At 52.7% G+C, this 26,236-nt stretch overlaps 1 protein-coding gene across 1 annotated transcript in view; it reads right to left on the reverse strand.

Moving 5' to 3' along the window:
• Positions 1–6,683: 6,683 nt before the first annotated feature.
• Positions 6,684–26,236, reverse strand: part of DACT3 (dishevelled binding antagonist of beta catenin 3) — a 33,618-nt gene continuing 14,065 nt past the window's right edge. Inside the window, exons 2-4 of the mRNA XM_077318502.1 lie at positions 10,738–10,849; positions 9,854–9,991; positions 6,684–8,828 (exon numbers count right to left, since the gene is read on the reverse strand). Coding sequence (XP_077174617.1) covers positions 7,186–8,828; positions 9,854–9,991; positions 10,738–10,849 — 1,893 coding nt within the window. The 3' untranslated portion in view covers positions 6,684–7,185. The remainder of the gene's footprint in view (positions 8,829–9,853; positions 9,992–10,737; positions 10,850–26,236) is intronic.

Consider the following 26,236-nt stretch of genomic DNA (forward strand, 5'->3'; position numbering starts at 1 on the left):
GGCTTTGTTTGCTTGTTCCTGTTGGCGTGAGGGTGTCTGGACACTGGGGAGGGGGGCTACATCACTCAAGGGTGGATCGGTGTTATTTCCTTGACTAGGACACCTCTCTTGGTCTGAACCTGGAAGGGACCCCCTGACCGCTCCTCTCTCACGCTGCCCTCTCCATCAGTTCACATCGTGCCCTGCCTTCTCCCCTTTTTCACATGGCCTTCCATGGAGACACATCTCTGTGGGTCCCTCCTGTGGACACAAAGCCCTGCTGTTTCCCCCCCCCCCCCCATGCTGGTCAAGCTGGCCATTTGCGATGGGGAAAGCACGGTTTAGATTCAGCTTCTCTCCCTTCGAGTGCAACTGGAATGTGAATTGGATTTTTTTTTCTTTTTGCAATATATGTCTTGGGAGATTTATTCCCTGCCCTCAGGATCACACATCTGTGACTGAGCAAAACTCAGCCCTATTAACCCAAGCTCCCTATGCATCCCTCACCCACCACCCCCACCCCTTTTGATCCCCTCATGGGCCCAGTTCCTGCCCCGGAGTGAGGTTGCTACTACCTTTCTTCCTTTAGCAAAGATCTTGTGCCGGAAAGGAATTCACACTTCATTGCTATTATGATTTATTTACCATACTAGATTTAAACCTTGTTGCATCTGTAAATACAACGGGTGCTAGCATCCCTTTTCTCCCCCCCCCCCGAGCCCTCCCGACAGAACTCCCTCCTTTTCGGGGGACGGAGGAGTGGTGGTGGGAACCCCGTTTCCAAGGCTTGGCAGGCATATTCAGGCCAGGCAATTCCCTTCTCTGCCCTCATTGACCTCCTCTCCCGGTGGCAGTCAGGGGCAGACTGACACCGATTGTGCCAGACTGCCCCTCGCTGGGTTTGTTGGGAGCTGGTCCGGCCTCTGTTTCCGGTCCATGGGCCAATCAGGATGCGCACAACTGTGTACATCCTGATTGGCCCATGGACCAGAAACAGAGGCTGGACTGGTTCTGCCCAGTAGGCCACTGCTCAAATATTATAAGAGCAGCAAAGCGTTAAAGATGGCGTGTGTATCGTGCAGCCAGGAGACCCAAGGTTTGTCTGGCAGCCAAGCAAGGGACATCCAGGAAGGTTTTGCCATGGCCTGCCACTGCATCATGACCCCTCATGTTCCTTGGAGGAATTACCTCCCAAATCCTTGGAGGTCTCCCATCCAAATACTTGCAGGGCCGGCCCTGCCTAGCTTCCGAGATCTGATGGGATCGGACTGGCCTGGGCTCTCCCTGCTCCTGAAGGCTGCAGGGATGCCACCCCCTGGGTGTTTAAAAGGATTTAGCAAGCTATCTATGCAGCCAGTCACCGGGAGGGAGATGTAACCCAACAATGGCTCTAGGTTGCTCTTACAATTGATCGGTTCCCCTGGAGAAAATGAGGGCTCTGGAGGGCAGGCTCTATAGCCTTGTAACCTGCTGAGGTCCCTCCCTCCCCTGAATCTCACCCACTCTTAGCTCCACCCCAGAAATCTCCAGGTATTTTCTATCCCAGAGCGGGCAAAAGGAAATGGCATGGTAAAGTGGCATCATGGTTAAGAACAGCGGCTTCTACACTGGCAACCCAGGTTTGATTCCATGCTCTTCTGCATGCAGCCAGCTGGGTGACCTTGGGCTAGTCACAGTCCTGTTAGAGCTGTTCTCACAAAAAAGTTCTCTTGGAGCTCTCTCAACCCCACCTACTTCACAGAGTGTTTGTTATGGGGAGAGGAAGGGAAGGCAATTGGAGGGTGCGTTGTGACTCCTTCGAGCAGTGAAGAGCGGGGTATAAAGACTCTTCCTCTTCTTCTTAATTCCTATGGGCTTCCCAGAAGGACTTTCTGGACCAAGAGTTCAGCAGTGGAATAGGCTACCTATGGAGGTGGTGAGCTCCCCCTCACTGGCAGTCTTCAAGCAAAGGTTGGATACACACTTTTCTTGGATGCTTTGGGATGCTTTGGGCTGATCCTGCATTGAGCAGGGGGTTGGACTTGATGGCCTGTATGGCCCCTTCCAACTCTATGATTCTATGATTCTATGAGTGGACAAGGCAGTGGGATTCTGGAGAGAGTACAAGAGCTGAAATAAAATGAAACCTCCGATCTGGATTGGGCTCTTTTGCCTCTTGGAAATTAAAGCACATTTAAGCACCAACCTGCTCCACAGATCACCATGCACAATCTAGCTCACAAAGGAAGACGGTGAGAGACACACCAGACATAACTATGGATGACTCAAAGCAGTGAGTCTAGCTGCATATAAACCACACACACACACCCACACACCCACACACAGGCAGTAATGTTGCCTGAAGATCATTTGCCACTTGAAGAAGAAAAAGTCCTAAAAAGGCAACCCCTGATGACATAGAAACAGACACAAGAATTGACCGTTGGCCACCTTTTAGCACAATCCTGACATCTACCACTTTAGACGACACAGCTATTGGCCAATCTGTCCTGGATTAATACCTTCTTGCCTTGTCCTGAATGATCCAGACTAGAATGATCCTGTCACATCTCGGAAGCTAAACAGGGTCAGTCCTCGTTAGTCCTTGGAGGGGAGGCCCCCGAGGAAGCCCAGGGTCCCTCTGCAGAGGCAGGCGATGGCCACCCACTCTGGAACCTCTCTTTCTTGGAAGACCCTGCAGGATCATCGTAAGGCAGCTGCCGTCTGGACATCCCTTCCCAGCACAAGCATAGTGTCCTGCATCGTGCAGGGGGTTGGACTAGATGACCCATGAGGTCCCAACTTTCTCATTCTATGATTCTGAGCGCTTTCTTACAGAGCATAAACCCACCATGGGAGCAGCTTCATTTGGGCACAGAGAAGGAGGTTCATGTCATTGGAGTTGGGCACGTGCGATCCCACGTGCAAGTTGATAAGCGCCGGAGACAAATTCTGTGCTGAAACTCAAGGCTCTTCCGTAGGTCAGGGAAAATCAAGGGGAAGGTATTTCTTGAAGGGGTTAAAAGGAAAGGAACCAACCACCGGCGGGCTCCCCCCTCCCCCTCCCCAAGCCTGGCCGAGGCCCACCAAATCCGTCCCAAAGTCAACCTGTGTTTATGTTCCGAGGGCCACGGCTGGTTCAGGAATTTGGGGTTGAGTGTGTGTGTGTGTGTGTGTGTGTGGCGGGGGGGGGGAATGTGAGGCATGTGCCCCTCCCTCCCCAGCCGAAATCTTCAGGATGTAGAAGCAGCCGCTTGCTCATGCAAGAGGGGCCCTGTCAAGTTCTTAAAAAGGAATAAAAGGGGGATGGGGTGTGTGTTCTGCTTCCCATCTGGAAATCATTAGGAAGAGGCCCTGCGCACATGCTGTGTGTGTGTGTGTGTGTGTGTGTGTGTGTGTGTGTGTGTGTAGGGGGGGGGGAACGAAAATGAGTTGGGGATCCCAGCCTGGGTGGGGAGAGGGGAATAGAAGGCCCCTGACTCATGCCCACCCAGTCGCCCAAGATGAGATTTTCTCCGGGGGAACTGAGTCAAACCAGCTCGGTGTCGTAGTGCCTCAGCACAGATCCTCCAAAGACTTTCTCCTCCCTTCCTCTGCGCTCAGGTTTCTGTTTCCAGTGACCTGGCGAGGTATTCAGATGGTGCATATTAGACACGGGCGCCATTAAGGAAACCCGCACACCTTTGGATCCCAGCCTCTGGACCCAGCCAGACTGTACGCATGGGGAAAAGCTTCAACGGAACCACAAAAAGCTCAAGAGGAGGAGGCCCGGTTGTCTCTGCATGAGTCACGATTCTGAATCACACCCAGAGCTGGAAGAGACCCCAAAGGGCCGTCCAGCCCAGCCCAGCCCCCTGCTTTCTCAGGGACTTAAAAACCAGAGACGCTTCCAATTTCTTCCTTAAAACTTCCAATGAAGGAGTGTCCAGCACCCTGCGAGGCAGCCCCTCCCCATCAGAAAATGCTTGCTAAAGGACGTGATTTGGGGGGCTGGGAACAGGTAAAGTGGCAGGCCTGCCTTACGGGAACAAATCGTGTTTCAGCACCAGAGTTGACGAATTTGGGGCCTCAAGCAGAGGCCGGTGGCAGACCCAAATGGAATACGGAAGGGCAGGTGGGGATGGCAGAGGCCAGAGGAGAATCAGGGACCAAGCAGCTGCTGGCTGCCAGCTCTAGGTTGGGAAATTCCAAGAGATTTGGAGATGGAGGCCGGAGAGGGCCGGGTTTGGGCACACAGAACTCCGCAGGGCATGATGCCCCTCTTCAAAGCAGCCACGCTCCTCCAAAAGACCTGACCTCTGTGGCCTGGGATTGACTTGTACTCCCAAGGGATCCCCAGGTCTCCCCTGGAGGCTGGCAACCTTCAAGCCATGAGGCTGAGCTTTGCCTTTTGCTAAATAGGTTTGGCAGGTTTCGTGGCTGCTAGGCAGACCGCAGGGAACACCGAGGGCCTCCATACCTGGAAACAGAGTCCCCCACCGGCTTCCCGAAAGATGGTCTAATCCGCAAGCCAAACCCCCAACTGCTTCTTTTTGGAATGTGTAGGGCATGGGTAGTCAAACTGCGGCCCTCCAGATGTCCATGGACTACAATACCCAGGAGCCCCCTGCCAGCATTCGCTGGCAGGGGGCTCCTGGGAATTGTAGTCCATGGACATCTGGAGGGCCGCAGTTTGACTACCCCTGGTGTAGGGAGCGCAGGGTGCAAGATTTGGCCGTGGTGCTTTGGCCTGGGTGCAAGAGTCCTCCAGCTCTCCCCCTCTTTGGGCAGGAGGGAGAGGGTGAATCTTTACTCCAAGTGGTTTGTGAACGTGTGCGAGGCGGGAGAGGGGGAAGGGGCCGGCGGGGGCCTCCCATCCCGGCTTTCCTGTCCTGGGATGGAGGGGGAGGGGGCAGGGGGAAGTGCCTGCGTTCCTGGGGATGGAATTTGGAAAGCACAGCGGCTTTCCTGGCTGCACGGCAGAGCATCTGGTTCTCATAAGGAGCTCTGTGCCGGGCAGGCCGCCGGGAGCTTGGAGGAAGGAGACCAGCGGCAACAGACTCCAGAGAGAGGGCAACGTGAAATGGCTGCATCCAACGGAGGGGAGGGCGGGCGGGGGGGGGGTTAAAAGGGAAAGCCAGGCTGCAGGGGATCCAGGTCACGGATGGCTCAGTCGTGGAAAGATCCGACCTACGGCGACCCTGTACGGACTTCAAGGCGAGAGATGGTCAAAGATGGCCGGCCCCTGCTTGCCTCTGCACACGACCCTGGTCTCCCTGGGCGGTCTGCCATCCAAGGACTAGGCAGGGCTGACCCTGGAAAGTGCCATGGAGTCGCAGTTGACTTATAGTAGCCCTTTGGGACTTTCATGGCAAGAGTCACCCAGAGGTGGTTGGCCACCCTGCCTCTGCACAACGACCCTGCAGGTCTTCAATCCAGGGCCAGCCCTGCTTAGCAGAAGGGAACACGCATAATGGTCTCTGAGCATGTGCAGAGTGCATCTCCCCCCCTCCACAATCCATGGATCAAATTGGACTGCGAGCAAGTACAGAGTGCTTCTCTTTCCACATTAAATAACCGCTTGGGAAGAAATGGGCGTCTTCAGCAGAGAGGATATTAATTCCACCCAGCGTTGAGAACCGGAATGAGGTCGTTTAAAAAATATATATATTAACTTTTGTTCCAGCCTACCGGAGTAGAGAGTGTAAATCGAATCTGTAAATCTATATCTATAAATCTAATAAGCGGCTTTTACTCTATTTAGCTTCCCCAGAGGGGGGGAAATAAGATGCTCTTTATCTCATTTCCCTTCCAACAACACCTCGGGTGCTTGCCAAACTCCCCCCTCCCTCCCTCCCTCCCTCCCTCCCACAGACTTATCACTCCCATCCCCAAAACAACAACGACAGTTCTGCAGAGCAGAGCACGGGGCAGGCGGTGGGTTTTGAGAGAACTGAAAGCGGTTTGAGACATGCCTCCCCCCACCCCCTCCTAAGGAGAACTCCCCAGTCGCCCCACCTTCCCTCCTGCTCTTTGGAGGATCCCCGGGGCACAACAGATCTGCCAGAAATCCCCTGGACTTGACACTCTCTGGCGCTCTCTTCCCAAGATCCCTGTTTCAGACTCAACCTCATAGGGTTTTGCAGAGCGTTTCTCCAGTAAGAACGTAAAACTGGAGTGCAGGAGATGCTTCTGGGAAACACAGCTGGGATGCGCCTCCGGGTTCAAATCTGGAACCCCAAGAAGATGCTTTCTCAGGTTGCGGAGTTAGGACTTCCTTGTTTGTGGGGTGGGTAGGAGACCTGCGTAGAGCTGTCAATCTCCAGGTGGCACCAGGAGTTCTCTCACTGTTCCGATCGGTCCCCAGATGACAAGATGAGTCACCCCGGAGAAAAGGGCTGCTTTGGACAATGGTCTTATACCAGGGGTAGACAAAACTGCGGCCCTCCAGATGTCATGGACTACAATTCCCATGAGCCCTTGACAGCAAAAGCTGTCAAGGGCTCATGGAAACTGTAGTCCATGGACATCTGGAGGGCCGCAGTTTGACTACCCCTGTCTTGTACCCTGGTCTCATACCCTGCTGAGGTCCCCCCACCCCAAATCCCCCCTCCTCAGACCCCATCCCCCAAATCTCTATGAACATCCCAAGCTGGAGCCTGGGTCCACCACCTTCCTTAGATCCGCCCTCTGGCCAACCCAGCAGATGGTCAAGGAGGCAGAAGCACATTTCTACGGAAAAAAAGCAAGAAGAAGCCACGGAGCTTTATTTACAAAGAGAGACCCAAGACGCTGGTCGAGAAATACAAAACAAGCAGCGCGGATTCCGATTCCAAAGCTTGGTTCCAAAACCTGGCGGTTAGCAGTACAAAACCATAATAAATACCTTTCCTTAAAAAAAAAAAAAAAAAACCGGCTGGATTAGAAAGAAGGGGGGGAGGGGAGAAAGCGCCTGCTTCGGCCATTTTGCGGTCAGCAACTGGGAAAAGAGGTCGGGATGCCGTTCGGACGCACCTCCGGCTCTTTCGAGAGGACGGTCTGTTTTCTCGGGGCAAAGGCGGAGGAGATCAGTCCTGGAGGGGCACCACCCTGCCTGGAGAGGTGGGCTGGACGGGGCGGGGTGGGGTGGGGGGGGGGGAGGCAGTCAGCAGGTAGTTCAGACAGGGACTCCAGAAGGGTCCAAGGGGGTCTTCGAGCCAAAGGGAGCAACTGGGGGACATAGCAGGGCTGGCAGGCGATTCTCGTCCCTCACACCGTCGTCATGACTTTGAGCGAGCCGGAGCGGAAGCGCATGATCTTCTTCTTCAGGGCATGGGAGGCCTTGATTTTGACAAAGACCTTGGGCTGCCCACCGGCCGACTTCCCGGGCCCAGAGGCGGACACGAGCTGCGGGGAGAGCTGCTGCGGCCACACCAGGCCGCCACTCTCGTCTGTGTCGCTGGAGGCCCCGCTGCTGTATGGGGGCGGCGACTCGCTGAGGCTGGACTCGCTGTCCGCGTAGACCAGGCCTTCCTCCAGGCGGCACATGGGCGCTTGTCGGGCCGGCTCCCCTGAACACTCCGAGTCGCTGCCGGCATAACCGTACCCAACGGTGCCGGACGCTTGCCGGACGCGGCGTGGCTCGGCGGCACCTGCTGCCGACGGGTCCTCTTGGCAGATTTCAGCCGTCGAGCGCCATTTGCGGTAGCTGCCAGCCGCCTGTCCGTGGGGCCTCCGTTGCCGGGCCGGCTTCAGCGCCGCCTCCTCCCGTTCGGCCGTCCCGTATTTGACACCCGGTTTATTGAGCAGGCTGTTCTCGGACTGCGAGCGGGCGGCCTTCCTCGACCGGGGCGAGCTTTTCCTTCCTGCCCCCTTTCTCCCCACGGCCTCGCCTCCCTCCTCGGTGAAGCGGCACTTCTTGGCGGGGGCCGAAATCCGAGGTCGCTCCCTCGCGCTCAGAGGGGCCCGTTCCGGCGAAAGCTCCACTGAGCGGCCCTTGGTGAGGGGCGGGGGCTTCTTCTTGCCAGCTCGGAGGGCTTGCTGGGCCCTTATGGGCTGTTGGGCAGGGATATACTGGGCTTTCACCATTAAGCAGGCCCCTTCCTCAGGCTCGTAGGAGACCGGATCCGGGCCGTTCCGCCAGGAGGCTCCATCCGCTCCGTCCGGCAGAGGGGACGGGGGGTAAGCAACTTCGTACTGATCCACCGAAGTAGGCCTCATGTGGGCGAGGGCCTGTAGCTTGGGGGGCTTCTTGAGGCTAGAATGGGGTGGGCTGTAGTCCTCTGCCACCACCTTGGCAGCTAATGTCCTCTCAGCGGCCGCATCCCAGGAAGACCAGATGCGTGCAGACGCTGCAGATCCGCTCTCGTGGCCGGAGGGCGATGGGGTGCTGCTGCCCCTTTCCATGGAGGGAGGGTGCTTGCGTTCCACCTGAGGGGGGAGCAGCTCTGTGGGCCTCTTGCAGAAGCTGTTCTGCCTGGCCACGCCCCCCTTGGCTGGGGCGGGGGGCTCCGAGCCGAGGCTAGTCCGGGGTTTGCTGCCCCTCACCAGCTGGCTCCGGCGGCGGATGAGGCGCGAGATGTAGCTCTCCACTTTGTGGCAGTGCGAGGCGGCCTCCGAATAGAACTGGAACTCGCTGCCGTAGACATCCAGGTTGCCCTCCTGCTCTGCGGGGTAGCCCAGGGGCTGGGGGGCAGCCGGAGTTACACCGGGGTCCTCGTACAGATGGCTGCGGATTAAGGAGTTCTGCAGGGCCACGGCGTGGAGAGGGCTGGGGTACAGAAACGGGTCCGGGGGGAAGCGGGTTGTCAGGGGCTCGGTGGAGTAGTCCTGGGAACTGGAGTAGGGGGCCGAGAGCGAGCGGGGCACCTTGCTTCGGTTGGGACCCTCTTTGTTGCCGTTCGCCACGTCACCTGTGAAGGGGGAGGAGAGGAGAGAGAGAGATTCCAACACTCTGAGAGAATGGAGGTTGTAGACGCTATTGGGAAAGAAGTATTCCCCCCTCCTTCAACCACAAGAGGGTATGCCTCTTCTGAGACAGTTTCAGGGGACAGCCCTGCGCATTCGCTAGATACGAGACCAGTAACATCTCCTGATCCCAACAAGATTTCCGAGGGATAACCTTTCGAGGGCCAAAACTTCCTCCCTCTGATATGCAACTTCGGAACACAGGGGTGGGCCAACTGTGGTCCTCCAGATGTCCATGGACTACAATTCCCATGAGCCCCTGCCAGCATTCGCTGGCAGGGGCTCATGGGAATTGTAGTCCATGTACATCTGGAGGACCACAGTCGGCCCACCCCTGACTTATACCCTCTAAATGTTGTGGGTCTCCCAGGTGCCCCTGGGCTTGTACCAAGCTGTCCTGAGACAGTAGCCCACGCTTAGAGAGTGCCTTGTTGAAAACAAGGAGAATCTGCTTTGATTCCCTTTACTATTACGTCTTTTAATCCTATGCAAATAAAAGCAGATGGGGACCCCAATCATCCGTTGATCCAGACGCCTTTAATCGGGTGAGAAGAACCGTGTTTATTTTCTTCCGCTACAACATTCTGTAGGGACCAGCTTCAACCCGTCCAGTATCCTCCAGGTTCTCCCACCCACCCTATTTCTTCCCTGATCCCCACCCTAATGAATTGTCTTCCTTCCTTGGATACCTAATAATCCTCACGTTTTTTTCTTACAGTTACACCCACGTTGTGATTAAACATCCCACTTTAGCTTCTAAAATTGATGGCCATGTGGAGGATTCCACTACAGAATTTCCAGCCAAAGTGTCTTCATCCTTTCTGGAGGTAGATCAAACCTGCCCCTTTTACCCTACCTTCACTGGGGATGGCGTCCTACAGGGAGACCCCCCAATTCCCCATAACCACGGGAATACAGACCCATCAGGGAATGAGCTACCCCCAGTCAAGCATCCCCGTCACTAACTCACCCACAGATTTGGGGCGCTCGCTGGCATAACCAATCCTGGAGTAGGACCCCGAGGCAGAAGGGAAGCTAGAAGACGAGTCGCCAAACCCGGACGCCGGAGAATCAGAGGCGACGGCCGACAGGGGCCCCTCGTAGAAACCTGCAGGTGGAGAGTTGACATCTGTGGTTTTCGTAAGGTTGTTTCCACCTGCTACTCACCAGCTAAGTAAACTCCCCCCATCCCCCAGTTTGGTCACCCAAGCAAGGTCACCCGTTTAGATAGCATGCAGTGTGGGAACAAAGGTATTCCCCTAGAGCAGGGGTAGTCAACCTGTGGTCCTCCAGATGTCCATGGACTACAATTCCCATGAGCCCCTGCCAGCTAACGCTGGCAGGGGCTCATGGGAATTGTAGTCCATGGACATCTGGAGGACCACAGGTTGACTACCCCTGGCCTAGAGCAGCCTTTTGACTGTGGAGGTCGCACTGAAATATTTTCCAGGATCGGAGGTACCAGGAAGTGATGTCAGCTGGCCCCACTTCTCTGACTTGCCCCCCAGGAGTGAGAGAAGCCTCAGCTGGCAAAGGATTAAATGGCCAGGGCCCCTCCCCTTCCCACCCCTCCAGGCCCATCATTGGCCACTTTGAGAGGGGGAAGGCCAACCAGCACAAATCAGAATTAAAAATAAAAAAAAACAACCTTTCTCTTTCCTCTTTGCTTAGAGTCAGAGATGGCAGGCACAGGGCACAGGGCTGTCCCCAATTGCCATTTTAAGCTCCCCGTGCCAGGTACCACCGAGGGGCCTTGGCACCAACCAGATGGGACCGTGGTTGTGAAACCCTGAGCTAGAGGCAGCATGCTGCCTAGACGCCAGAAAGGAGACCTTCTGTGGTTCTCATGCCTACCGGAGCTTGGCCAGCTGTCCGTCTCGGCCGCGTCCCCAGTTGTCTTCTCCGGGTGAAGTCGCAGTAGCCCCAGCTGCTGTTCCAGTTCCCACATCAAACCAGGGAGGGCATCCTGAAAAGTGGGAGACTGAATTAGTTCCCCCGTCAGGGTCAAGGGCTTCTATCCCTGGCATCACCCAAAGAAAGCTCTAACCGAACCGCCGTGGCAGAATACCAAAGCTACGAGTAACTTTTTAAAAAGATAAACATCATCCATTGTCGTTGTTGCATACTGCGGCAGCAGGATGCGTTTTCACGGTAGTGTAAGTGAACAGAAAGTCCCGAGATGAATCTTTCACTCTGCTTAGTAAATTTACAAAATCACTAGCCAGCTCATGTCTCTCATGCATTACGAGGTGCCTAAAATCTGGACAGCGACCTCCGATTACGACATTCTGACCATTCTTCAAGGCACTTCTTTGTGTCCCTGGCGTGACTTCCTCTGAGAAGTCCTCCTTCTTTTACTGCAGCCAAGAGAGACCCCTGCGTACCAGGCAGGTGGCATATCAGGAACAGAGGGGAGGAGGAGAAGGAGATGGAGGCTGTAGGGTGACCTTTGGCCTCCAGACAGATGGGTGCACAGAGGACAAAGGGGGATCATTTGGGACCGTCCGTCAAAGTCTCCTTGAGAAACAAAGGGCAAAAGTCTCACCCTGAGTTTGCTTTAGAAACTCTGTCCAGCCTTCCCTGCCAACTTACACCAAGGGAAAACACAGGGAATTGTGGGGGGGAAGCACCCTCATGGAAGAACAGATCCAAGGGTGATCCAGCTAGCCAGGGGTAGTCAAACTGCGGCCCCTCCAGATGTCCATGGACTACAATTCCCAGGAGCCCCCTGCCAGCGAATGCTGGCAGGGGGCTCCTGGGAATTGTAGTCCATGGACATCTGGAGGGCCGCAGTTTGACTACCCTAGCTGATGGAGAAGGAGAAGAATCCGGGGAAGCAATGGCCACAAGCCCACCCTGTATGCGGGCGGGAGGGGGAGACATCAGTGCAACTGAATAATGTGGAGAAGCAAGGAGAAAGAGCAGAGGTTTGAGTGGGGGGTGGAGTCCTTAACCCCACCTGACACAGAAAAATTAACTCTACAACGTTGCATTTGCATGATGCTGTGCAAATGAGAGGGTCTGCCATCTGAAAGGGTTGTGGAGAGGGCAAACAACTTTGGCTCCTGAATCTGCATGCATTTAAATGAATTTGCATAGGTGAATAAGAAGGGGCCTTTCTCCTTGCCCCCCATGGAAGAAATGGGCCAGGTGGGATTTCGAGGCAGAAAAGGGCAGGAGGGAGGTACCTCTGCAGGCTGGGGAAAGATCTCCCAAACGAAGGGAACCAAAGGAGGAGGACAGGACCTCAGGCCCAGCTGAGAAACAAGGGGTCAAAGGGCAAAGAAGCTAAATTTCACAGACTGATTTGGATAGGTCATCTAGCTGTCCTCACTTAAAATGTCACCGACAGACAGTGGTGCCGGGTGGTGAGACCAGTCCGAGATGACGGATGATATTCATAGGCCGATTTCACACCAGATGTTCATGCTGAGCCTCACTTCCCTCTTAGGGGTGTTGTTGTCATGATAAAAGAGGGGAGGAGAGAATCCTGTGGGCGGCCCAGAGCGCCTCAGAGAAAGGTTAGGGTCACACAGATAATAAAGAGGGAAGGAGCTACGCAAGGCATTGGGCCCCGTGTCCTCCCCTTCTCCCCCAAGCAGAGGCCTAGGATCACCAACCTCCTGGTGGCCGGGAGATCCCCTGGAATCACAACTGATCTCCGGCCAACAGGGATCAGCCCCCCTGGGAGACGATAGCTTTAGAGCAGGGGTAGTCAACCTGTGGTCCTCCAGATGTCCATGGACTACAATTCCCACGAGCCCCTGCCAGCGCATGCTGGCAGGGGCTCATGGGAATTGTAGTCCATGGACATCTGGAGGACCACAGGTTGACTACCCCTGCTTTAGGGCATTGCAGCCTTCTGATGACAGCAACTTTCATGGCTTGAAGCGAAGGAGGAGATTTGCTGATGTCGCCAGCACCCCTTTGCCAGTAGAAATCAGGACCAGATGCAACCTTGGCCTTGGGAGATGCCAGGTTGCTTCCCCCACAGCCGAAGTTCCTTCAGGCACTCTCCATGGCTGTTTGCCCTGAGTCCCCTTGGCTTCCCTGGCTGTATAGTTATGAGTTATCGCAGGGGGTCAAGGAACGCAGGTGCTTATTCTGAATGTGTGATGGTTAAAACCTGCATGGTGAAGTGGATGCAACATTTTGCAGAAGAGATCTCCTTTGATTTTTGGGAACTGCTTTGGTTTAGGAAAATAAAATTAGCAAAATGTCCACTATTGAGAGAGAATTGCAAGAGATATTCTATAGGTGGTACCTGTCCCCTAAAGATATACGTAAAATGTCCAGCCAATCTGATGGGAGGTGTGGGTTTTGTCATAGTTCTATAGGTTATTTTTTTTCATATGTGGTGGTTCTGGGGAAAGTTTAAGTGTTTTGGAAAAAAATTCATGAGCAATTGCAGAGGGTGCTTAAAATTCAGTTTCCGCTCGATCCGAAATGCTTGCGATTAGGTATTTTTCCTGCGATTCTGCCAACCCTTGCTAGGGAATTTTTCTTTCCACACGACAATTGCAGCTAAGCTTTCAACCACTTCAAGATGGAAGCAGCAAGAGCCACCAGGCCTGGACATGTGGTGGGAGAAATTAGAGGCTCCGGCACAATGGGGAAATCATGAACTTGAGGAACAAATGACCCCCTGAAGAATTTTCTAAGTCCTGGGAGTTTAGTTTAGCAGATTACTGTTCTCAGATTTTATTTCCTTCCCCCTTTACTGGTTTATTAAAATAAATAAAATGCTTTTCAAAAAGAAAGAAATATGCCAGAGTACAAATGTAAAACAAGACCTGTGTAGAGCGTGGATGCAGGAAGGAAAACTTGCATCTTCAGATGCAATCTAGATGGGGGGGAGGAATCGGAGGATGCCCCCCTTCGTCTATAGCCCAGGCTTCACATTATGCATGCTCCTCGTGGTACTGCCAGCAGAAGGAGGTCATTTATCACCCTGCTTCCCGCCCCCCCCCCCCCAGAGCAAACACTAGTGCCCCTCCTGCTGGGAACTTGTCGGCCAAAGGACGAAAGGTCAATGAAAAAGCAACGGATATTGCCCTCAGATGGGGACAGTCTGAGGGCACTGGTCAATAAGACCCCCTCCAGGATTTGGGGGATGGACCCCCAGTCCTCTTCATCGAGAGCAAAAACCCCTGCAAAAACCCCGCAAGCAAAATGCTCTGCTGCCTCCAGCCCAACTCTTTTTGGGGCTTGTGCCAAAGACAGAACAGGGTGCCCTGGAAGAGGAGATGGTCCTGGAGTCACCAGCCCTTGCCCCCCCCTTCAAGGTAGAGCTGCCAACCTCCAGGCAGGACCAAGAGATCTCCTGGAATGACAATCAATCTCAAGGTCAGCCGATCTCATGCCTTTGTGTACGCTTGAATGAACGCATCCAAGAAAAAAAAAACAAAGAGCGTCTCTTCGTTCAATCCTCCAGGAATATGTCTTGCATATTTACAAGACAAAGTAGGTCAAGGATGGTTAGTTCACTTTTAGTTGTTGCTGTTGTTGTTGTCAGGGGCGAAGTCGTGTCCGACCCATCGCGACCCCATGGACAATGATCCTCCAGGCCTTCCTGTCCTCTACCATTCCCCAGAGTCCATTTAAGTTTGCACCGACTGCTTCAGTGACTCCATCCAGCCACCTCATTCTCTGTCACCCCCTTCTTCTTTTGCCCTCGATTGCTCCCAGCATTAGGCTCTTCTCCAGGGAGTCCTTCCTTCTCATGAGATGGCCAAAGTATTTCAGTTTCCTCTTCAGGATCTGGCCTTCTAGAGAGCAGTCGGGGCTGATCTCCTCTAGGACTGAATGCTGGCAGGGGCTCATGGGAATTGTAGTCCATGGACATCTGGAGGGCTGCAGTTTGACTACCCCTGCCCTAGGGTCTCCGTAGAGTCCATATTTCCAGAGACACCCACGGTGGTGGTGCCTATGCCTATGCCTGGGACAATGGGGCCCCCCGGCCTGCCAGGTGGGTGTACTGTAAGGTAGAAGACAGAAGGTACCTCTTTGAGTTTCCTCTGGTGTGTCAAAAGGATTCCTTCCTGAATTAATGTTTGTACAAAGCCAATCCCTATGGCCAGGTGGACCCTCAGGAGCCTCCTGTTAACCCCCCCCCCCCCAACTCAACTCCGGCAGATAAGGGCCACTGCGCTTTTAACCTGCCCAAATGGGTCGGTCAAAGGAAATTCTCCAAAGCGTCCCCATCCTCGGCTTCTCCCCCCCCGTGACGAATGGATTTTTATCCATGTCATTTTCTTTCCCCCCACCTCCCTCCCTCCCTCCCTCACCCTCTCCTGCCAAGCTGCCCTGCCTGTTCTTATGCCTATGAATTTCTAATCCCTTTCGGAATCCCTTTAAACTCAAAGCTATCTGGCCGCTAAGACGGGCCAATTCCCCCAAACGTTGAAAATCCATGCAAATGAGGCTTAACGGAGCCAGTTACTCTGCTGTGGTTACAGTAAGATTTCCCCCCCCCCCCCAAAAAAAAAGCAGACCCCATAGTTAGCACTTAGGAGGCAATATTACATAGCCCCGGCATGCATCGCTTGGAAGAGAGACGCACCTGTGATTTCTTGCCTCCTCCTAAATATTTTAAGAATAGCACCAAGGTCGTTATTAGGGAGGGCAGCGAAGAGACCGGATCCTGCCCCTGTACAAATTTAGGAGCAATCCCATCCTGCAAATGTCAGATTTCATTCAAAAGGATGTCAGATTAGGGAGACCAAAAGAAATGGACCCAGTATGTGTGTGTGAGTGCGTGTTTGTAGGGGGTAAATGTTGTACTAGGTCACAGGGGTAACCGGACTGTGGTTCTCCAGATGTCCATGGACTACAATTCCCATGAGCCCCTGCCAGCATGCGCTGGCAGGGGCTCATGGGAATTGTAGTCCATGGACATCTGGAGAGCTACCCTGTAGACTAAGATTTGAGGAAACCAGGTTCAAATTCCCACTCTCCCGGGTGAGCTCACAAACCTGGCCTAACCTACCCAGCCAAAAAGACGGTGTAAACATGCAGCCAGACTGTCAGAGGGTAAGAGCAAGCAAGGTCTGAGTTAATGATTCTCAGGATTTCACAGTTAGAGATACATCTGCCCATTCATCCCCAATTTATTTCCTTGACAGATTTATTTCCTTCACTAGGTCGTCCCCCCCCCCTAAACCCAAACAAATTAACCTTATATGCTTAGCTTGTTATTCCTGTTTGGTCCTTGAATCTGTTAAACGTTTTCCTTATTCTGTAAGCTAATTTACCACTCACCCTTCCTCTATGTACAGCTAGGTATAAGAAGAAGAGATGGTGTTCGTATCCTGCTTTTCACTGCCCCAAGGAGTCTCCAAACGGCTTACAAACACCTTTCCCTTCCTCGCCTCCCAATAGAGGGAGGTGGGGCTGAGAGAGCTCTGAGAGAACTGGGACTGGCCCAAGGTCACCCCTGTGGAGAAAGAGTGGGGATTCAAACCTGGCTCTCCAGAATAGAGGCCACTGCTCTTAACCACGGCACCAAGCTGGTAATTCCCATTTCGCCAAAGGTTACAACCTTGAAGAAAACTTGTTGGTCTCAAAGGTGCCATGGAACTCAAACCTTGTTCTACCTCACAGGGTTGTTCTGAGGATAGACATGGAGGGAGCTTGTTGGGGGACCTGGGGCCAGTCCCATTCTCTCAGTCTAACCTCCCTCACAGGGCTGTTCTGAGGAGAAAACGCTTTGTCCCTGCACCCAGGAGTCCAAAGTTACCCGTGGCTCAGAAAGACCCTGCTCTAACAGGACGGAAGGACATCCCGCTAGTCGCTGTGGGAAATCTGATGCCGGATGGCGTTTCCATATAGGATTCTGAACATGGAAAGAGACCACCAAAGCACAAAACACCCACGACAGGGGCTAGCTTCATATCACACTCACGGTTGCCCTCCGAGGTCCCAATTCCCCCCAAACCATCTCCCCTCTCTATTCCATCCATCTTTGCTCTCCATCATGGCTTTCTAAATATATACTGCTGATCTACACCGAGGTGGCTAAACTGAGGCCCTCCAGATGTCCGTGGACTACAATTCCCATGAGCCCCCTGACGGGGGCTCATGGGAATTGTAGTCCACGGACATCTGGAGGGCCACAGTTTAGCCACCCCTGGTCGAAAATGAACAAGGGAGAAAAATTGAGACTCTCTAAATTGAAATGAGGGTGACTCAGAGAACGAGCCGGAGACTATTTGCCTAATTTAACCTGAGCGCAAATTCCGAATCTGTCGAATGTCGTGCAAAAAAAAAAAAAAAAAGCAAGAAGAGAGAAAGATCAGGGGGGAGGGAAGCGGGGGGCTAGCTCAGCCGTCCGGCCACCCCCCTAAAATTTAAATCTAACCTACTTTTCACCTGAGATGATTCCAGCTTCCGCTGCAATAATGAGGCGAGCCCCCCCCCAAGGGGAACAGCAGCAATGACTTCAAAGCCGGGGAATGTAATAAAATAAAATAAAACCGTATTTATCCTGCAGACAGGCACTTTATTCTTTGGAGACTCAGGCTGGTACGGGAAAGAATTGTGTGTGTTTTTTGACCCAGAGAGCACGTTCGTTCAATAAGAAGCCATAAAAACAGTGATGTTGACGAGGGTAGCCAACTTTGGGTTGAGAAATTCTGGGAGATTTGGGGGGGGGGAGAGTCTGGGGACGGGAGGGACTTTCGTAGGGGAAAATGTCCTACAGCCCACCCTACAAAGCAGTCATTTCCTCCACAGCCACTGACCTCCATTTTCTGGAGATCGGTCGTCACGTCAGGGGGTCTCCAGGTCCCACCTGGAGGTTGGCAAGTCTGGTGGAGACAGCGGTCCCATTCAAACGTCACTCTTCAGACACACGGCAACTTCTTCACGGCATTGGCCAGTTTGGGAGGGGAGGAACAAAGCTGTGTGTGACCCTCCCAACACAAAAGCCCCGAATCTCAGCACAGCTTGGCCTTCCCTTGCAAGACGTCAGGTGTGAGCAGCCTCCAGCTCAGGTTCAGCAAAGCCTCTTGTTGGCTTCTTTTGTTAGCAGGCATCGTAAGAACTTAAGAAGAATCTTGTTGGATCAAACCAAGGGTTCATCTAGCCCAGTGGTCCCCAACCTTTTTATCACCGGGGACCACTCAACGCTTGACAATTTTACTGAGGCCCGGTGGGGGGGGGGGGGGTAGTTTATTCCTCTACCCTCAACCACTGCCCTAACGCTCTCTGATCGCTATGGTAATGTTTAAACATCCCTTCAAAATAAGATACAGACACGCCACAACAATGAAGTGTGTTGTAAAGGGCTGGGGGGGATGAAGTAAAGGGCCGGGGGGGGGGGGAGAAGGCGTGCTTCGGGGCCCACCTCCAATTAGTCGATGGACCACATGTGGTCCGTGGCCCACAGGTTGAGGATCGCTAATCTAGCCCAGCAATAATGGGTTTAATGTAGAATGGTATCAGCTAGATATCAGGTGGGCGGGGAATTCACAGTCAAGAGCACTTCAGCTGTGGAAGGGGCTGCCTGAGGAGGTGGGGAGCTCCCCCTCACTGGCCGTCTTCAAGCAGCGGCTGGACAGATCCTTATCCTGGATGCTGGAGGCTGATCTGCACTGAGCAGGGGGTGGGACTGGAAGGCCTGTAGGACCCCATCCAACTCTATGATTCTATGTTATTTCTGGCCTCAACCACAGGCTCCTAGGGCAGACTCCAAAAGCCGGTATTGGCCTGTAACCACTTCAAGACAAGACCCAAGTAACGCTGCTGTCCCTAGGAGTCTACCTCCGATACAAGATGAGCAAACCAGCCAGTGCTGAGAACAGGGAAGTTTGACAAAAGGGGCTATTTTAGTGGTGGCCCCTCAGCCAGTGGAACACTCAGCCTCAAGTGACTTGACATGTTTCTCTCCTGGTAGAGTGGCCGTGTCCCCTCTGGCCACCAGCAGGCTCATCTGGGAGCTGGTTGCCAGATCCAGGTTGGGAACCTCCTGAAGATTTGTGTGGTGGAGCCTGAGGAGGACAGGATCCTCAGGGGGGGTTGAAGCCTCAGAGTCCACCCTCCAAAGCATCCATGAAGTCTGGAGAAGAGCAGTAATTCCAGGGGATCCTCAGATCCCACCAAGAGGATGGCCTCCCTAGTGGAAGTTGGTCAAGTTAGTTCTGGAAGTTAGTTAAGACTCACTTTGAAGGATATTTTGTGGTTTCACTCCATAACCATTGGGTCTTTAGATTTCCCTCCATGACCTCTCTTGATTTCATTACTCGCTTTGGTGCACTGGCAACTGCAATTAGACCCTGGTTAAGAGCTCTTGATTTGTGCCTTCCACTGACTCATGAGTACACCTTTATGTTACCAAGCTGGCTTTACACTTCACAAGCTGTCTTGGCTGTTATTCTAATAGCAGGAAGGCTATTTTCAAAATGACACAAAATACGAGTTCTGCAGATTGAGCTCCCACCAGGGGGGAGGGGACAAGAAGAGCCCTTGGCTGAGGCCTTCCCCTTATAAGAACCGAAGAAGAGCCCTGCTGGGTCAGGCCAGGGAGCCCAGTCCAGCCTCCCGTCTCACCCAGGGACCAGCCAGTTCCTCTGGAGGTCCAACCATCAGCAGAGAGGCCAAGGCCTTCCCCTGATGTTGCCTCCTGGCTCTGGGATGCAGAGGCTGACTGCCTCTGAATGTGAAACTTGGTGTTTTCTTGCCTTCATGAGTGCAAAGGAAAAAACAGAATACAGACTAGGGAATTCAGGCTCCACCACCAAAATCGCCACGTATTTCCCTGTCCAGAGCAGGCTTTGCTAGGGTATAAGGATCTAAGAGAAGCCATGTTGGATCAGGCCAGGGGCCCCTCCAGTCCAACACTCTGTGTCGCCCAGGGGCCCAAACCCAGGGGCCACCATGAGTTCCACCAGCGGGACCAGCACTCCAGAAGCCCTCCCACTGTGCCCCCCCCCCAAGCACCAAGAAGATGAGGCATCCCTGCCCCAGGCAGAATACTCCATCTATCCCTTGTGGTTAATAGCGACTGAAGGACCTCTGCTGCATACGTTTATCCAATCCCCTCTTAAAGCCATCCCTTTTCAAAAAGCACAAGTACAGCAGTAAAACCACTCTGAGAAAGGGGCTGAGGAGACACGAGCACCGTCTAATCATCCCTGTGCCTAACCCACTTCTGCTGCCAAAGTGCCTCAGCAATTTCTCCCAAGTGAAAAACCAGGGTCCTGTCTGGTCCTGTTCTGGCTCTGTCGGATTGTTCCTGGCCCTGCGGTGGCTGACCCTCCTGCCCGGCCTCAAAGACCGGCAAGCCGGCAAAAACCCCTTCCTGCTACTTTCCAGGCTGTTCCCTGCTGTCAGGAGGGGCAGATTCTGACGGTTGGTTTGTGGGTTTTGTTCTCCCATGAAAGGAAAGATTTGTTCCCACCAGGATGTTAAATTTGCCTGCCCCAACGGCTCCTCTCGCCTGGCAAAAGCTCACGCCGGGTGCGCAGAACGCTGGCGACCAGGAAGGCTCCGTGGCAGGGAAGCACAACCACCACAATCACACTGGTTTCGCCTCTGTGCTCTTGCTAATGAAAGAACCTATTTGCATCCAGGCGGCGGGAGCTGCCGGTGTGTCTCCCCCCCACCAATCCCGGACTCATTGCCAAGAAGGGAGAGGGCTGTAAAATCTGTGGGTTGAAAGCTCAGCTCTTGTTCCTCCGGAGGAAAGCGATGCACGAATCATTACGACCGGTTTCCGGAGCTCAGAAAGGAATACCACAAACTGCCAAGATTTCTCGTGCGTGCTCTTTGGGGTGGGCGGTTTGCTATCATCTTTGGCTTAAAAGAAAGACTCCCATGACCCCTGGCATCTCTGCTCCTCCAACTCTGGGACACGCCTAGGTAGGTTTGCCAATTGTCAGGTGGGGCCAGGAGATCAACAAAAGACAGGGGGGGGGGGCTCAAAATGGATTGGATTAAAAGCCAAAGGGTTAAGATAATCGGAAGATAAGGGGCCCACAGCGCTGTGCCTGAACTTTATTACCAGCTATACAAAAAATATACATGTATTTATTACATATTCAATAACAGCAAATATAGGCCTCAGCTCTGAATAAATAGAAGAGCTGTTTTTTTTTATACCCCACTTTTTACAATCCAAAGGAGTCTCAAAGCGGCTTACAGTCGCCTTCCCTTTCTTCTCCCCACAACAGCCACCCTGGGACCGAGGGAGCTCTGAAGATTTGCTCTGTGAGAGCAGCTCTGAGAGAACTGTCACTAGCCCAAGGTCACCAAGCAGGCTGCATGCAGAGGACTGGGGAATGAAGCCCAGTTCTCCAGATTAGATCCTGCCATTCTTCACCCCTCACCACATCGATCCCTGAGGTAGACCGTTATGGCCCCTGACCAAATGCGTTTCAGCTAAATGGGCTTCCCCAGTGGTCAGGCAATGGTACAAAATGGCTCCAGACATTGCAATAATACAGTCAGTTCTTAAACTCTGACCAAGGTGAGATGGTTTTATAATCAAGATCTGAGACCTAAGGCCGTGATATATATTCCTGGAACCTCATCTGTTCTGTTCCACTTAATATTTCTGGGAAGGGCTTGGGGGAGGAGCGTGTCTCATGGCTTAAGTGCCACTCAGCACTTAACACCCACTCAGGGCGGCTGTCCTGCCCCTGAGTGCCTCCTCCTCCAACCGGCTTGCCTGTCTGTCCAGCGGCCAGCCAATCACCTTCCGTCCCACACCCCTGACCACCCCCTCCTCCTTCCACTTTAGGAATTTCTCAGTTGGGAATTGGCATACACCAGGGGTGGCCAACTCCAGCTGTCTGTAAGCAGGGGCTCATGGGAATTGTAGTCCATGGACCTCTGGAGAGTCACAGTTTGGCTGCCCCGGATTTATACAATACCCAATCGACTTCGTAAAAGAAAACCAGCATCCCCCAAGTGCAGTAAATGTCTCCTAAATATTTATGAATGTCTCCTTATGGCAGTGTTTCCTTCGCCCTACCCCGGGTTACGGGATGCTCTGCTATCATCCCAAGGGAGAGATCTGCATACTAAATTCCTGACAGTTGGGCTGCTGGAAAGGACAAGGGGGTGGGGAGCAGGGAAAAGACTTGGCCCCCCTCTCAGAAAGTGAACCAAAGCCAGAAAGACCCAACGTAAAAGTAGACTCAGACCATATTGGTCTGAAGTAGCACAACAAAAACAGAGTCCAAGAGCACCTTTAAGACTAACAAAGATTTATTCAAGGCTCACAAAGTCCTCTTTGTTGGTCTTCTTAACGGTGCTATTGGACTCTGTTTTTTGTTGAACATAAAAGTAGTTAAGCCTGGTTAAGCTTGCAACAGATGAAATAAAATGACAACTTAAATATTTATCTCATGAGCGTTCGCCAATGTAAAATGAAAAATGTTCGGCGTCAGAATACCAACCGTACAATTTGCAAGCATTCCTAGTGGGTGAGAACGTCCTATGTACCACAAGAAACCAGACGCATTTCGGCCTCTGTGGCCTTCCTCGGTGGCCAAAAATACATCCAAAATATATTCAGGGATGATCCTAGGGGCTAACCATTGCTGTCCCTTCCTCCCTCTGCAACAGGCGTCCTGTGAGGTAGGCCAGGGAGGGGCTGAGAGAGAGCTCTGAGAAAACTGGGGAGGAGCACCGGGGAATCAAACACAGTTCTCCGGATTAAAGGCCACTGCTCTTAACTATAACACCAAGCTGGTTTAGGAGGGGAGGGACTTCATTGGGGTACAAAGTCAAACTGCTTCACCTTCCAAAGCTGTCATTTTCTCCAGAGTAATTGACCTTTGGCTCCTGGAGATAAATTGTGATCCTGGGAGACCTCCAGCCAACACCTGGAGGTTGGCAGCCCTCACTAGCACCCCATCCTGCAAAGGAAAGGACGACATGAAAGGCAATGGGAGATCTGCCAAGACCCATTCCGGGGCATTTCATCGTGCAGCAGGGAAATGACACAATGGGGAAATTATGCAAAATTATTTTCTGATCTAATCCCGTGCTCTCCAGTGTTTATTGCCAAGCAGAAGGGTTTATTTTGCAGCTATTGGGAGAGGAGGTTGGTTTCTTCGGAAGAAGCTCATTCCTGCAAGCAGAGAGAGTCAAAACCCGGATCTAAATTCCAAAGAATGAAAAACTTAAGCCAGGTCGGGTTGTTCACTAAACCGACAAAACTGGAAGATAATGTGTTTCTCCTAGCTGACCCTGCAGATGCCTTGCATTTTTTTAAAAAATATGCACTAAGTAAATATAGGGTTTATTGCATCCCAATAAGGATACAGGAGAGAGGAAGCATTATTCTGAGCCTGAGCTAGACCTCTTCCCCCGGTAAAATATTTCGGAATCTAAACACTTCAAGCTCCTGAGTGCCAAAGACTCCAAGACGGACAGCTCAGCATCCTCCAATCAGCAGGGTGCCAACAGCATCTGTCTGGGGAGAGAGCTCCACAGCTGACAGCCAGGGACGTTTTTTATCTTTTGCCCTGGCTATATTTAGAGGCCATCTCTCCCGAATGCTCCCTACCTCCTCCTGCATTTGTGTGTGAGGATATAATTAGAAAATGGACGATTTGCATCCCCCCCCCCGGAAATTGTTCTTTTGTTGTTCCTAAGCCCTTTTCCTACCCAGAGCTCTGAAATCAGGTTCGGGGAGAGACGGATGGTGCGACACGGCAATTCATCCATTCTCGAGATGGCGGGGTGGGTGGGGGAAATAAGCTTCCTGGTCTAAATTAATCTGGATGTGCTAGAAAACACGCACACACTGGAAGCAGGTAGCTTCAAAATGCCTCTGTCTTCTTCACCAGCTCCTGGCATGCGACTCTGTCTCAGGTTGGGGGGCGGGAGGGGGGAGACATTGCCACCGGAAAACGGGGCAGGCAGAAACATGACAGTTTACCTTCCTTTAAAACCAACAACCTGAACAGATATGAAGAGAACCAGCCCCTTTCCCAGTCTTTTGGTATACCACAGTCTTTGACTGACGCCACAGGCGGCATCAGTCCCAGATTCCCACCTGTCTCTGAGGGCAGCCCCACATATAATGTGCTGCAGCAGTCTAGCCTAGATCAGTATTCAGAACCTGGGTGATGGCAACAGCATGCTGGGAACTCAGCACCACCTCAAGTTGGACCTGAACTATTCATAAATCGAAAACCTGAACACAGCGTTCGAGATGCCAACCTCCAGCTGAGGCCTAGGAATCCCCCAGAATTACAGCTCATCTCCAGATGACAAAGTTCAGCTCCCTTGGAGGGAAATGGATGCTTTAAAGGGTGGATTCTGGCACTGTACCCCACTGAGGCCCCTGCCCTCCAAGTGTTCCCCAACCTCGATCTAGCAACCTGATCTCTCCTCACTGCCTTGACCATCTGGATCCGTAAACTGAGACTCCAACTAGCATCATTTTGGAGGAGGATAAGGAATCACAAAGCAGCTTACCACTGCTTACCTTCCCACAACAGACAGCCTTTGAGGTAGGTGGGGCTGGGAGAAGACTGAGAGAACTGGTCTAGAAGAGCTCTAAGAGAACTGTGGATGACCCAAGGCCTCCCAGCTGGCTGCACATGGAGCAGTAGTGGGGAATTGAACCCGGCTCTCCAGGTTAGTGGGCCCTGCTCTTAACCACGATACCACACTGGTTCTCAAAGACCAACAGAGTATCATGCGGCAGGCTCTCTTTTTCCGACGGCCTGGTTGTTTTGGAGATGAGCAGCATGCTAGCATGGGGCTTCCAGGATTGGCTGGCCGCTGCTCGCATGTTCCGAAAAGATAATTTCAGGAACAGGCTGGCCTTTTCCCTGACACATTTTGCAAAGGAACAGAAATAAGGAGGGGGAGATTGTATTAATTGTAGGGGAGAGGCAGTGTAGGGAGGCAGTGTAACGTTCTAAATTGAGAGGCTCTCCAGGGTCTCCCACCTCCATCAAACCTGCCTGCCTCCCTCGGCTACTCCTACCAGGGCTGCGTTTCCGAACAAAATACACACAGGCAGCAATAAATTCAAGATAATAATCCAGACAGAGAAGGGGGGGGGAGAGAAAATCCACTCAATTTGGCTTTGCAGAGGGAAAGCAGGGGCTTCCCCCTACAGGGGCAACTCCTCCCCCCATCTTTTTTATAATACACATGATGTTTTGTGTTGGTCCTGACAAAAAGGTAGCCTACTTGTTTTAATGGGGGTAGAGAGAGGGATCGGCTGCAGAATTACCTGCAACATCTTTTCTATTTTGGAAGCACTTGCATTTTGCAAAGCAGGGCCCCAGAACCATCTGCATTTTCGAGACACAATACTAATTTTAGCAGTGTAAGGTAAGCTGGTAAGAGGGCTGGATCTTCCACCCATTTACCAGTATCCAGCCCCACCTATTATGCACAGTTATTTCCCCGTGCTTTCACTGTGCATTTTAAAGATTTTCTTTGCCATTCGGCACTGATCTTCCTCCAGGGCTCATCTCCCTTTCTGGTTGATGTCCCCAGGTTTTCTGAAAATGCTTTCGTACCAAATTTCCCCTTATTTCACTCCCAAACCGAAGGTAATTCAAAAGCACAAAAAATCCCCTTAGAGTCCAGCCTGCCCCTTTTCCACCTCTTGAAAGTCACTTCCCTGCTCACACCCCGAGGTTGTTTCACCCACTCTGTATCTTCTGCATCTTCCCCTTTCATCAGTGTACAAGCTCCATTTTGCCCTCATTTCTACATTTAATTTTTTATTTACAAGTGGCATAAGTCTAGCGATAAGAGACTATTGCTAGTCTTGGGTCGCTGAATTTTTTAAAAATGAAACTGAGCTTAAATGTTGTGCAGGGTTTAGTTCCCTGCTGCAGGGGTAGTCAACCTGTGGTCTTCCAGATATTCGTGGACTACAGTTCCCCTGAGCCCCTGCCAGCAAACGCTGGCAGGGGCTCATGGGAATTGTAGTCCATGAACATCTGGAGGACCCCAGGTTGACTACCCCTGCCCTGCTGGAATGAAACTGGCATGGGATATAAAGAGAAGCGGCCGCGGGCGGCGGGGAGATGCACAGAAACTGCGGCCCAGAAAACTTCCCCTCCGTGTTCCTATCCCCCCCTCCCCCGGTTAAAAAGTTGTTTATAGAGCCTTCGCCTCTAAGCAGCCCTTGAACAAACAGCCTCCAAAGCTTGCCAATCAAAATTTCAGCAGAGGAAACGTTGGGGGGCAGAGGACCGTCTTCATGTTTTGGCAGACTCCGTCAAACGGCGCAGTCACGCGCCAATCCTGCAGTGAGGGGCTGTGGAAGGACGAGGTGATGACATCGGAGGAGTCTGGCAGGGTGCACGGGGATCTCACACGCAGGCAAACACACAAACGCCCCAAAGCCCCACCGGACGTCCCTGGCAGA

This window comes from Paroedura picta, unplaced genomic scaffold, assembly GCF_049243985.1.
Source record: "Paroedura picta isolate Pp20150507F unplaced genomic scaffold, Ppicta_v3.0 Ppicta_v3_sca21, whole genome shotgun sequence".
Lineage (NCBI taxonomy): Eukaryota > Metazoa > Chordata > Lepidosauria > Squamata > Gekkonidae > Paroedura > Paroedura picta.